Source organism: Malaclemys terrapin, chromosome 17, assembly GCF_027887155.1.
Source record: "Malaclemys terrapin pileata isolate rMalTer1 chromosome 17, rMalTer1.hap1, whole genome shotgun sequence".
NCBI classification, from domain to species: Eukaryota; Metazoa; Chordata; order Testudines; family Emydidae; genus Malaclemys; species Malaclemys terrapin.
Window position 1 is genome coordinate 5,146,393 of NC_071521.1, and position 14,076 is coordinate 5,160,468.

The following is a 14,076-nucleotide window of genomic DNA, read 5'->3' on the forward strand; positions in this document are numbered from 1 at the left end:
GTGTAATTAAGCAGTATGCGCCAGCTCCTTTCACTTGTAATGCACAACATAAATGACTTGAACCACACAGCTGCTGTTACCTCTTTAGGAATACAGATGAGCCTTTAATTCTTTCTACTACCATTTGACTGCCACCCATAGGGATACTGTTGACAAGAGCTGGACAACTCAGTCCTCCTCTTGAACAAAACAAAAAAAATCCACATTCCTCTCTGATCTATCCACTCACTTGCTCAAGGCCTTGGACTGTTTGACTGACTAGGATATCGGAACATACAAAATCTAATTTGAATGCTCAGTGCACTGGAGTGCCTGGCATTTGTTCTGTAGCTGTAAGAATTAGCAGTTGAGCTCTATTTGCCCATGCTAGTTAGTAGGGGATGCCATTAGCTCTGGAGTCCAGGAAGATAAATCACTGTGGGCAGCTGGGAAAAGGTTTTTAGGGATTTGTGAAAAGACCCAGAGAGTGGCTGCACAATTACACAGACAGTAACTTGGTGCCTAATTCTAACCAGCACCTTCTAAACCAGCACTGCTCCATGTTCTGTACTAAGGCTGTGTATGAACCTTTGCTTGCACCTTTCCCCTTAGCTCACTCTATTGTTTCATACAAATGAAAAGCCAGGGCAAAGACGCTTTTTCTCTCCATATAAACCACTTCTTGTATGAGTTGATACCTGGAGGTGATACCCTCTTAATTTGCTGCTAACGAACAATTTGCTTAACTTGTAAAGAAACATACAACTTCTCTATGTTTTACAGTGAGCTGAAGCCCAGATCATTCTTTTAATAGGGAGGAAACACAGACCAAAAAAGCTGAATATAGTTCTACTGAGTAGCAGTTACTATGCTGTTTTAAAAACTAGAGGCCAACTGTGGTGTATCTGCCTTCAAAACGAAATCCTGATAGGGACTTTATACTGTTCTCATGTAAAAATGACAATAGATTTTCTCTGAGAATTGAGAGGGAGTGTCCAGTCTGATACAATTACAGCCTGAGTGAAACTATCATTCCCAACATAAGAGCATCTGCAGACATGCTGGCCTACCCTCCACTTAATATTCTGCATTTACCGACTCAAGCACAGCTGTGTGAAGGGGAGCCATGAGAACACAGCACCTTCCTTTCTCTTTAGCTGACGGGTCTTGGCTACGTTTTTATTTGCACTTTAGATCCAGAGATGCTGTCCTAGCCTTGATTTGATCAGCAGCGGCTTTTAGCATTATCCTCTCTTTTTTTCTTCCACACGAGATCTTGCTACAGATTTCCCCAATGGCGTGTTCTTTATGGAACCATTACGCTGCTTTATTATTTTTTTTAAGAGGCCTTTTCTGTAATACCAGAGTGCTGTAGGCTGAAACCTGCAGAGCGTCTCTTGTGGCAGAAACAGCAACATGCTTTTGCAGGGCAGTGACGCTAACAGCTGTTGATGATAAAACTCAGATAATTCCGTCTCACTCAGTTAGTAATAAGGCCAGAGTGGTTATTCCATTCAGCAGAGGAAAAGCATGCTGTATTTTATAGCAATGAAACCAGCTCTCCTGGGAGTACCAACCAGTAGCAACACATTGGATCCATAGGTATAGTTTCATGATATTGCTCTGTCTGCACAGTGGAAGCCTTGGCCCCTGGGATTCAGCATTTCATTCAATCCATGAAGCTGCTTTAGCATTTAGTGCTGGGGTTCCAAGCCTGCTAATAGCAACAGGTTAATAAAATGAACCATTTCCTGCAAGGATCTAGCATTAGTTCATTAAAACATCTAAAGCAAATGGACCAAACTTCAGTTGCTTCTATGATCTACTGTAAACAAAAGAGGCAGCTTCTAGGTTATTGCTGCATTCCGTAATATATTCCTACCAATTCAGTCCTTTTCCACACACTTAGAAGCACTGGAATAAAAAAAAAAAAGCCGTAATTTGCTTCCCAATCATTGGCTAGTTTAGTGCAATAATAAAACATTAGTAACAGATCTGCACCAACAGGGGAACCTCAGAGGTGGCAGCTAATGTGTTTGTGACAGTGGCACAAGGAAGATAGTTTGGGGTTTTTTAAGTCTCTATTTCAAGATAGTCCAAAGTTTAGACCAACTCTACTATACAATTTCTGTTTAACCCAGTTTTCTTCCAAGTAGCTGAAACAAAACAACCAGGCACATTTTTAGTGTTCGCACGTTCCATGTAAGCTTTATTGTATTAAATACCATGTTCAAAGCAGTGGGTAGCGTGATAGGACTCATCATGAATTTCTTTAATTATTGCACAGCTAGTTGGCTATTAAAAACAGTTGCCACATTAATGTGTCTCCTGCAGGAGGACGTAGCTCTGTAGGCACTGAAGGCACCAAACTTGCTCTATTTAAAAAAGGATCCTCTTTACTTAGGCAGCCAGCTCTGCCATTGCCCTCTCGAGAGGATCAACAGTCCAGTAATCGTCATCCCAGCCTAGGAACCAGCCAGAGAAGGTGGGAGGTTCGAATCCTTGCTTGATGATCGCGATAGTCGTTCTCTTATCTCGGTTGGCAGGATCAGTCTCAATGTACCTTTTAGCTGCAAATACACAAGTAAGAAAAGCCCATAAAATCACAACATCTCCATATGCAGCAATCAGAGAAAGAGGCTCTGGAAAAGCTAAATGCAAAACAGAGGCATAATGTCAGGCTGGCTCTAGTTTCTAAAATGTTTTTTTAAAGAGGTGATGCCGCTAGTGGGGTTTTATTTAGGGCTACTGGCAGCCTGTCCCAGGAGCTGCTTTCAACGCAGCTGGCAGGGTTCAATCAGGGATATAAACTGCTCTTTTCACGTGTGATTTACATGACTGCCCCCCTAATGAATATTACTATTTAAACAGCAAAGCACCATCCTAGCCTGTCAGACACAAAGTGATCACTTCACTCCCATTAGGAATTCAACCTTCCATTAAGAACAGTTGTTTACCCACTGTATTGCTCAGCTGTGCATTTAGGTGTACGGCTTAAAGGGAAAGCAGCTGACAGAGAAAATTATGGGTTGTCGTAAGTAAAATCATTCATTTATCCTAAGGGTTATTTTTTCACTGCCGGAAGCTGAGTACAGTATGTCTGATAACCAGTAGCTCCTTGAGGCAGAGCTACAGGGATCCTTCCAGACTCCTAAGTCTTCCCAAGTGACTCCTTGTAAATGTACTAGTCTGTCAATTTTATGCTGTCATGAAGACACCTGTTTTTCAAAACGTTCAACCCTCTACTCCAAGTGATCAAACTGGAGGTGAAGATCAACAGAGAAGAGTTATTGAGGAGAGGGGCATGTGATAGTTACCTGATGTCATGGCCTCAGTCTTTTCCTCTTCATTAGCCTCATTTCCAATCCAGACAAAGACCTACAGATTAAAAATCAAACGAACAGCGTCAGCCTCTATCTGAAGTGAAATCGAAGTCTGAAAATTGTCTCAGGGAGCATGATACAGAACTAGAATAAATCCATGCTACTTTGACTGAATTACTCATCCCAGTAAACAAAGTGAATACTACTGCTGACGAAGTTTAAGAGAGAACTTTTGGCCAGTAGTAAGTCACCAACCTGGGAACAATTAGACCCTAATCTGATACAGGGGAGAATCAGCTGGTGTTTGAACTGCACCTTTACATTGAACAGCTATAGCATGACCCTCTCCAGACTGCCTGTTGGTTGACCGGAGCAAGGCAACCGAGGAGCCGTCTTTTTTCCTTAAGAAACCAGTAGACGATATAATTATTTGTTGAATGCTGACAACATGCTCAGTCATATACAGACAAGGCAAGAGAGCAACCCCTCACGAGCTCATAGTCTGAGAGAGACGACAGACTGTGCTGGGATCCACCATAGCCTATCGCCTTTGGTCCATCATCTGACCAAAGGAAGTGGCAGGAGCCCAACGCCACCCTCAATCCTTGGGTTAAAATGAATGTAATTTAATATCTGATCCATCCTCTGTTGGGTGACTTGATACCAACGTCGTAGGGGGGTGCATTCCATGATCTTTCCCATTTCTAAGTATTGTGACTGACGGTCTCTCAGCCTAAAGCCATATGGCCCATATGCAATATCCTCTCTTTGCTTCCCTCCTAATAAATATATTCAGAGGTACCTGGTCCCATGTATCAAGGATCATAACATCATCTGTAGCAAGGTCATCTTGGGTTAGCTCTCCAGGAACCTCTTCAATCTGAAAGAATGAGGTTAGAGGGGGATCAGATCCTTCAAGGGGAGCCACACAAATTTATATCATTTTGTGTCACATGGGGAAACCAGTTCATGGAGGTGCTATTACCACTGGGGAATGAGGTGCGTGACGGTACAGTCTGTCCCCTTATGGGCAGTGGAGCCTAAGCGTCAGCCCACCCCAGTCACGCGGCCTGGCCCTTTAAGATTTTGGGACCTCTGAGATGTAAAAACGTACATTCGATCTGTGTTAAAGTATGGCTGTGAAACATGGACATTCAAACAGCCAAATAATAAAGAAACTACAATCCTTCAAATTAAGGTGTTATGGAAGAATTCTGAAAATATCATGGTTAGCCCACATAACCAATTAAAATGGACTGGGATTTGTAGGGCACATTTTAAGAAGTTCGAGGGTGAGATGCATGCTTGCAGACACTGCAAGGGAAAGTTGATGGCAGAAGAACACAAGGCAGAAGATGATCTTGGCTGGACAATGTGGTATCCTGGGTGGATCAAAAGGTGTATTCATCCACAAAGAGATTAGTGGAGGATAGTACAGAATGGGCTACCATGGTTACAAACCTCCAATAATGGACATATCACATAAGAAGAGGTGTGCCAGGACCTAGGACATATTGGAGGACAGGAAGAGATCCTGGGAATAAATAGAATTTGGCAAGAAAACCCATTACTGGCTCTTTAAGGGTCTGGGACCAGGGGCCCTGCAGAGTGGGCGGGGCAATGCTCCCCTCTCTCCCAGCCAATTGGGATGAGCTTTGGGAAGGGGATCAGCATATATACTGCCTCCTCGCACATAGCAGGGGAGATCTGACGGAAGAAGCCTGGCCCACCTGCCTGCTGAATCCTGCAAACTTGAGGTCTAATTGGGGGCAAGGTGTCAGCTGAAGGAGAAGCTGGCTAAGGCCCTACAGCTGGCCTAAATCACCACTCCAGCTCCAAGGAGAGCTTGGGGGGAGAGTGGGCTCCTGTTTTAAGGAAACAGAAGGGGAGAGAAAAAGGCAACTCGCCTGCCTGAAATACAGCCCAGCTGCTGCCAACGAAGCTGGGAAGGGCCTTAGGAAGCTCCTTGGTAGCTGGTTGGGAAGAAGCTGCATGAGGAGACAGAGCTCTGAGTGGGACTAGTGGAGTCTGCAGCCTTGTGAGGGACACTGACAAAGAGGGGAAAGGCAGGAGCAGCCCAGGGAAGTGGCAGTGGATTGGAATGAGCAGCCCTTCGCTGCACAACACAGGTCCCTGGGCTGGAGCCGAGCAGAGACGGTAAGTTCCCCTTCTCTCCCAGTGAGAGAGAGCAGCCCGTAGGGCTCGCTTAGCTTTTGCTGTAACACCAGGAAACTACAGGCCTGTATCCTGTCAGACAGTAGTTTAAGGAAGTTTTCATGAATATAGTCAGGTAGAGTAAGCCCGTGACCATTGATAAATGGCCTAATAATAACGCTTAGATTTTGGGGAACTAGGAATAGTTTGCTTAATAGCAGGAGTTGAAACCTAATGGTAAATGGCAACTGCAAGCTCATGGAAGTGATACCTGCAAATCTGCTTGGGCAAGAGGTGACTAATATCATGAGTTAAATGGTATTAATATGTATTAATATGTTAACCTATAGGATAAGTAACCCCAATATTGTGAGGGTGAGGAAGTTAGATTTGGGCATGGAAGGCTAAGCCTTCGCATGAATATTCATGATGATGTTCAGATCCTATAACAGGGCAAATTTACCATGTAGAAAGGAACTTTTCCCACCATTGTTGGCATTCCACCATTTGTCCCTTCTACTCTTGTTCTCTACCACCAGTCTTAGGCATGGAGAAATCTGGACCATCAGACACATTTGGCATGCCAGCGACAGCGCTGGTCCTTTGTCTCTTACCACCAGGGCCTCCAGGAAGGGTGTCATTATGCAAATCTAAGAGTTTATGCAAAGAATGATACCAGAGACATCCCCAGTATTGTAATATTCTTATCTGTTTATGTGGCTTGGAGCTTTTCTGACTTTAGTCCTTATTTTAATACAATTCTCTAAGGCTTGGCTTTGCCCTGAGTGGGTGTGTTCTTGCCATATGCCTAAAGGGTCCCTACAAGCTATTGAACTCATTGGTTTTATTCTGTGTCACCTGATTCTGGGACAAGAACCCTATTGCCTTCGGATCAACTGGCCATCACTACACGTACTATTGACTATTCAAAAGGATCGGGCAACAAGAGGAAGCACAAGCATCAGGATTTAAAGAGGCAAAAGACAGATTAGTCCCACATGGGGGCTGAAGGCCTGGCATACAGAGTGTTCAGCTTTGATTTTTTCCTGTTACCCCAGAGGGCGCTGAACTGAGAGAAGACCCGCCCAGAGGGCCAGGCCATGGAAGCTGGAGACTGCTACAGCCCAGGATGACAGATGAGGGGGATGCAGCACTAGAGAAGAAGCCTGGCAATGCTGCATCATGGCCCAAAGGGGTGCTCTGGTGGTGACAAGGTGCAAAGTTCATTCACAGTTCACCCCAGTAAACAATAGAGTTTAGGCTCTGGTGCTGCTTAGTCATTCACACCCCCCATACTCCTAATCCTAACCCCTGTCACTCAGCAAGTGCTGGAGTTAAAGCCAAATAGCCTGCCTGCTGGCCTAAGGCAAAGGAGACCTAGCTCGCTGCTGCAGGGATTCGGTGTAGTGAGAACAAGGCTGTAACGCTGGCTGCTTTCTTTGCAGCAGGGTAGCGCTAACACGCTCCTTCTGCAGAGACCCGTGGGGAGGAGCCCCCTGTGCGTTTCTTGCGGAGCGGCCTGGGAGGCAGAACTGTACCCTACTGCCTGGCTGAGATGGGTTTCCCCAGTCCTGGCAGCTGGAGGCTTGTTTCCTTATGAAACGCCGCCTTAGTCCATCACACACTCACAATGAAGCGTCCGCTCTTGTTTGAGCAGGCCAAGAGGCGAGGGGGGTTAACATCCATCTTCCTGTCCTTCAGCCGGGGGGAGGTGCGATACGCTGCTTTTCCACCCAGAGCTTCCCAGAAGCTATCTGCAAGAGAGAAGGGTATGCTGACCTCCTTCCATGTACACCCGACGTCACGCCACTGGGGGGCTACCCACCCTGGGACCTCGCTAATCCCCTCTGCTTGTCTGAGACCTGGCTGGACAGAGGCACATACTGCTCATGCACACAGTATGGCCAGGTGTGTTTGCTCTTCTTATGCCTATAGCAAAAATCCCCAGGGGCCGCTACACATGAGGGTAAAGAAGGTGCTCTGGAGTAGCCATTCCACGCCTGGGCAATGCACCAGACTGTGCCCAGCCTTGGGGCTGCAGTGGCAGGGGGACAGGAAAGGACACCACCTGGGTTCCCTATAACGTGCTTTATCCAAACCCCTGGGACATCAAAGGGACATCCCTTGCCCACCCGCAGACCGCAAGGGACTACGCAGTCTGATCATGAACTCCAGTGACTTATGCAATGGTGCTGCGTCAGTGGCACATCTGCTCCTGAATACATCTGCGAGGGAAGCAGCCGCACGTGGCGATGACGCTAAAGCAGCCTACGGAGTCGCACGGGATCCTTGACGTGGGAGGGCAATGCCACAGACAGGGAAGCATCATGAACTACAGCAGAGTCAGAGCACATGATCTCCCCAGCTTCCTGCTTGCACCTTGATCCGGTAGTCAGGAGGCTAGAATCTTGGTATCTCAGGGAAGGGGTGGGGCTGACTTTGTCCCCTGATTGTTCTCTGCTGTTTAGAATCGGCTCCAACCAGGACTCTTCCCCGAGTGGCTACCAAAGGCAGCAGGAGGGGAATCCGTCTCTAGCAGCAGTGAGATGCGTGGAGATGGGGTGAAACAAAGATTTAGGCGCCGGCCTGCTAAAGTGACCTGATAATTTACAATAGGTGCTCAATGGGTCCCCAGAGCAACCTTCCCTCTTTCGGGTGTGTGCGATTTTAAAACTGCTCCTACTCCCATTACCTCTCCCAGATAAGCCAGAGGCCTCTTAACCCAAATACCTTCTGCTGAGTGGCTGGACTCCCCCCTGTATGACATACCCATATCTCTTTCAGTGCAGAGCCTAGAAGGATGAGCTTCCCAGAGGCGGAACCGCTGGTCACCTCTTTGATTGGCCTTGATGTGGGAAGCCCCAAGTAAATACCCATTGGGCAACTGCCAAGGAGAGCAAGAAATTGCAGATACAATGTAAGGAATCTGCGAGGCCCAGCTAGGCCTCCCTCACCTGGCTCGCTTCCCTCAGCAATTTGTACTGGGCGAGCTCCCAGAATCTTCAGCAGCTCTTGTGCCCCAGATATCTCGGTGTCACTGGCTGCTTGGCCAACCCAAAGGTAAGCAGTGGAGGGAGTTTTCAGGACAAACGCATCGTTGGAGTTCAGTTCACTGGCAACAGCATCCAGCTAGAAAGCAACAGCACCATAACTATCAAACGGGTCGGTACTTTTGCCACTGACAGTTATATAAGGACTATGATAAGCGCCCCCCCCGGCGCTGGTGAACAAACTTTAACCATCCACCATACAAACATCAATGTCTCAGGGATAACATTACGCTGCCAGTTGCAGTCAAGTTGGTGAAGCGGAAAGATTCTATAACAAGCATGAGAAGATTAAACAGGTGTGTGAGGGTGTGTATGTGTGTGGGCGTGTGATGACCTGCAGCCAGAATAGGTAGGGCTGGGATCTTGCCAAATCTCAGCAGGATACTTAAGTACTTAGAGGGGAGACCTCCATAGAACAAACTCCATGCTGCTGGCATTGGTGATTCTGTAGTTGGCATTTTCCCCCTGGGTCAGTATTGAACAAATACCCTAGCATGGAGCTAGGAGGCTGCTGGAGACACCATGTATTTATGACTAATGAGCAGGATTTTTTTTTTTTTTTTTTGCAAGAATAGGGGGATGAACCCAAGTCCTGGCTCAAATTCTATTTGGAGACCAGATACTTGTCACTTCCTGCCTTTAGCTGTTAAGTACCATTGTTGGTGCTGTTAAACCAACTGCTGCATCCCACCCCAAAGGCTGATGCTCTTCAACGGCGGATGAAAGTCTCACTTTATATTCATATGCAAAGTCCTTTGGGAACTTTGGAGAAAAGCCCTTAACAACATAAAAGGGTATTAATAAACTCCTGGGAACAGGGTGATTATTACTACTTACCCATGGGAAAAGGGGAAGTTCTTGATAGCTTATCTGGACTCCGAAGTTTGTTTCAATTTAGCACAAGTCCACCAGAAAGTTTAACCTGGCCTTGCCTCTGCTCTCAGAGGGAACGTGATGTGACAAGATCTTACATTCCAACTGCTATCTGTGAACCCAATGTTCGGGGTTAGCTGGCTTTCCCATCACGTACCTCCACGGCTCTGGTGGCTCCAGAGGTGCTGGACCGGACCTGAAACAGCCGTGTTGCGGCTGGTGCTGTCTGGCCTCCGTCCCTGGAGGTTCCACCCTTGTAGACAATCAAAGGTTTCTTGCCAAACATGCTCATCAGATGAGCTGGCTCTTTTCCCTGCACCACTCGTTTCTGGGGGGAAGGAAGCTCAGAGTCACATAGGAGATGATAAAAAGCAACAGAGGGTCCTGTGGCACCTTTAAGACTAACAGAAGTATTGGGAGCATAAGCTTTCGTGGGTAAGAACCTCACTTCTTCAGATGAGATGATGCAGAGCAACCAGGGATTCCCAAATAGGCTGTTCCTTTTCTCCCTCAGAGCATGCCCCCGCTGGGAGCAGGGAACCAAACCACTGCTTCTCACACAGAAACTGGTCTGGGGGTAAATTAGGCCCTCAAAATTGCATAGCAGGGACCCCACATGCAGCAGCCTGACCCAACTAGCAACAATAAACGCTAGTGTAAAGAGTGTTCGGTGCCTTCTGGCTACGCAGCTGAACAGCCACCTCATCTTTACTATTCTTTGTCAAGTCCGTTGCGTGGGGCCGGGGCCACCTGATGTAGATGCAGCTATAAAAGTCCCTTGTCACACTGCAGAAACCACCTGAAAAGGTGGCTTCTGGCACCGCAACTAGAGAAGACACGAACAGGAACTCAGCTGATCATAACAGGAAGCAAAGCTGGCAAGAGCTGAGTCAATAACTTTTACTAGTCCATGGGTTGGGCTCCTGGTTTCGCTTGGCATAAAGCCTCTTCCAAGCAGCTCTGGCAGGGCAGGGTGTGCAAAGGCTGCTGCACCATAGCTGAGGTCTGGCGGCAGAGAACTGCACGGGAAAATGAATGTGCAAACAGGCCTGTTGCCATCCAGTATCATAAGGGGAAACCGACCCTCACCACAGATGTGACATTTGCTTGAGGAGGATCCTGAAACCATCATGGGATTTCAGTCCCCACCTCTCCTTTAGAGTCATGAGAAATCTACGAACCACACGCTCAGGGATCTGATGAGTTACACACTTTTTTCCCCTTTAAAGACAAACAAACTGCGTGTTTAAGTTTCCTGCTGCAAAACAGTCACTTCCCTGAGCCCCTCAGGCCTTTCACTCTTGGGGGGCAGTAGAGAGGAGGTTTATCAAATCTTACGCTGCCTGCACTGTCTTTTATAACCCTCGAACAGCACCTACATACTACAGAAAGGCCAAATTTATAGCTATATGAGAGATATGCTGCCTTGAGCCTTTGTGCCATCTCCTAAAGATATGGCCCTTCTGGACAGGTCAACCCCACTGTGGACCCAACTTAGAAACCCTGGGGAATGTATTCGGCTCTTGGGAACTCTTTGCCTCTTTCTCCCACCTGCATTTACCCTCTGGTGCCAGAGGCTCTCCTCTCACTCACATTTCTTTTCCGTTGCGCTTTAATTTTTAAATACAGCCAAGAACCAAAACAGATGTCTACGCTGACTCTGGAAGTTTGCACTTCAGATCAGTACAGCGGCCTACGGAAAGGGAAGCTAAATATATCCAAGGTTTTTCCTCTCCTCCCTGCCAGCAAGCAGTGTCAGCTCCCGACACTTTGCACCAACTGTCATGATGCGAAGTTTATTCACCCCTGAGCATTATTAACAGTGAGGCGCAGAAGGACGGTGTCTCTCACCGGAGTGGGGTGCAGGTAACTGGCTTGCCATGGCAAAGGCACACATGTCATTAGTTACAGAAGCAGTGGTTTTATCTACCTGCACGGGGCTGCCTCCCAGCTCTTCGTCCAGCTGGACACTGAGGAATGCGGAGGTTGTAATCTCATCCTGGGAGGAATCTGCACCCTGCCTGAAAAACACACAACAAAATCTAACAGCCTTGTCCTCGGGTCACAGTGAAATTTCCTAAGCCCTAGAGAGGTCAGGAAAAGGCCAGGGACTCCTGGTTGTTAACCAACTTGCACAGCATTTCACTGTAGGTATGGAGGGGAATCCGCTAACATACAGAGAGTGGAATGTTTAAACAGGGAGATCGATACCTTTTCAGGGTGAGCAGGGTTTTCTAAGTATCCACATTCTGCCATTGTGCCCAACCCTGTGGTAGCTGATTTAACAACACAGCTGCGGTGGCTGTTAGCAGGAGCGACGCACTCAACCTCCACACTCTGAACACTCCCTTAAGATTTCAGCTCCGCAGCTCATGATGTACGTAAGCCACCTGAGAGAGCTCTCCTCCCCCGGCTGTGGCTTCTGCTTTCTCGGCTCCACTGGGGACTGCCCGGAGGGCCCAATCACTGTGTGCCTGATTCCTTTTTGCACTGACCCCTTCTTGCCCCCTCATCCCCCCTACTAACATTTGGCCTGCAGGGGGAGCCTCTCCAGGGAGAAATCTAATTCCGGTTGGATCCTGGGGTAAGCGGCAGCCCGTAACGATATGATCTCACAGCAGTGGACTCCAGTCCCATGCAGTTACAGTGCAGGGCATTTGCTTTTTGGCTCCTCTCCAGAAAATCCCTCTTACCAAGTGTAGATAATCTGTCCCGTTTTTCCACTGTGCTTGTAGTCATACAAGATAATGTAGCTGTCCCCTCCGTAGAACTGGCCATACAGCGAAGGATTCACGGGCACTTTAGCAGAGCCTTCTATTCTCCAGATCTACAAAACCAGCAGCAAAAAGGGGGAGGGGAAATACCCCAAACCACAAAATGGGAGAACAGAACAAACTGTGCTACATTAACAAGGGACTTTTTTTTTTTTGTTTACTTCACATATTCAACCTCCTACAAGCCATGGCCCTGCAGTGCCACCTGCTGGGGAAAGGTGGTAAAACAACGAGCCCCTCCCACAGCCGGTGACATACAGCCTTGTGCAAAACCTTTCCAGAGAGGCCCGGAATCAAGGCAAAACTTGCCTGGTTGGGTTACAAACCCCAAACCTGGGCCAGGTGCACCAAAAGGCTCAGAGCCCTGGGGGTAAATGTGAGTCAGGGGCCGGGTGCCTGTGGGCTGGGTGACAAGTCTTCTTGCTGGCTTGGTGGTACCCAAGAGTTTCTCCAGCCTAGGGCAACCTTGGGCTGAGCTTTCAGCCGGCTGGCCCCCCACATTTCCAAAGGAGCAAGCATTGGCCAGGACCTCTTTTCAGCTCAGAACTGGGATTGGGCAGTAGAGAGAAGAGGAGGCCTCAGCGTTTAGCCCTTCTGAGCACAACCTCAGCATGGCTTCTTTGCACAAACCCAGGCGTCCAAATGGAGAGGGGAGACGCTCCCTTGGGCAGTCCCCCTGCCCCTAATGCACTCCCAGACCGTCACCCTCCCCTGCCAGGAGGCAAATAATGGAAGAATCAAGAAGGGACACAAACTGGCCCCTGGGGGTGCTGGTGCCACCATTCTCTCTCCGCGTCACCCCCCTACCTGTTTCTTGCCAGAGCCATCGTCCTCCATGCCGTGCTGGGCAGCCATGGCTGTGGAGTTGTGCAGCGTGGCGGCGTCGAAGGGCACCTTCTCGACCTGGGCGATGTTGCTGGAGATGTAGGCTGTGCCTAGCCCCTCTGTCTGGTCTCTGTCCCGCCAGTTCTTGAAGAACTGCTTGAACAAGGGGGTCTCGCCGCTCTCGGGCAGGACTTGGACCTGAAATGAGGGAGCCGGCCCGTCAGGGGGAGTCGTGTCCTGAGCCTGGCTGGGCTGCAGTTCTAGCCCATCCCAGCTGTGACACAGTCACTGGCTTCAGGATGACACAGGGCCATATAAATCCCTAGGGCGACTCCACAGCAGATGCCCCTGGAGGGATTCAGCCACAAAGAGCAATCCCGGGGCAGCTCTGAACTGATGTCGCAAACCCGCAGCCTCTGAGGTGCCCGCAGGTCTCACTGGCCCCATAAGGGGAGACTGGGCAATCATTCCCTCCCACTATCCCCAAGAGAGAGGTGATGTTCTACACACCCACTGCTTGGCTCTCACAGCGTTTCCACCAGCAAAGTGACCACTGGCTGCGAAACATTAGTTTGCACCCGGCCCATGTCTGTTCAAGCCTGTTTTAAGCACAGATATACCTGGAAAGTCTGTGCTACCGCAATAAAACCATGGACCTCAAGAGCGTGTTCCACTGGTTACCACCGCACAGTGGGGCTGGGAGAGGACGAATCTCTCTTAAGAAAATGCTGGAGAAGCCATGGGGCAAGTCATCCCCTAGGGACAGGTTAGTCAGCACCTCTTCATGCCCAATGGGAGTCGTTCTGAGTCCTTCCTGGGCAGTTTCTCTCTGTTTCTCCTGCTAGCTCTCAGACAGACTGAATCACCACCCCAGGTGTCTGGCTGAGGAGAGTTTGAGGTGCACCCTCAATGGTGTCTGAGCGTCAGCCCGAGGGCAGGGTGTGCAGCCACCCAAGCCCCCGCCAGCGCTGCTTACCTGGGTGTGTTTGGGGTACTGCATCTTGGAGATGAACTCAGAGGCAGTTTTCAGGGCTGCCTTCTTCTCTTCGGAGTTGGCCTTCTTACCTTTAATAAGAACAAAAAGTGCAGTGTTGATGA

At 48.6% G+C, this 14,076-nt stretch overlaps 1 protein-coding gene across 1 annotated transcript in view; it reads right to left on the minus strand.

The window, feature by feature from the left end:
- Window positions 1-2,171: 2,171 nt before the first annotated feature.
- GSN (gelsolin) overlaps window positions 2,172-14,076 on the minus strand; it is a 45,424-nt gene continuing 33,519 nt past the window's right edge. Inside the window, 10 exon segments of the mRNA XM_054007290.1 lie at window positions 2,172-2,549; window positions 3,297-3,357; window positions 4,105-4,182; window positions 7,086-7,210; window positions 8,411-8,585; window positions 9,537-9,707; window positions 11,310-11,400; window positions 12,073-12,206; window positions 12,961-13,176; window positions 13,955-14,043. Coding sequence (XP_053863265.1) covers window positions 2,380-2,549; window positions 3,297-3,357; window positions 4,105-4,182; window positions 7,086-7,210; window positions 8,411-8,585; window positions 9,537-9,707; window positions 11,310-11,400; window positions 12,073-12,206; window positions 12,961-13,176; window positions 13,955-14,043 — 1,310 coding nt within the window. The 3' untranslated portion in view covers window positions 2,172-2,379.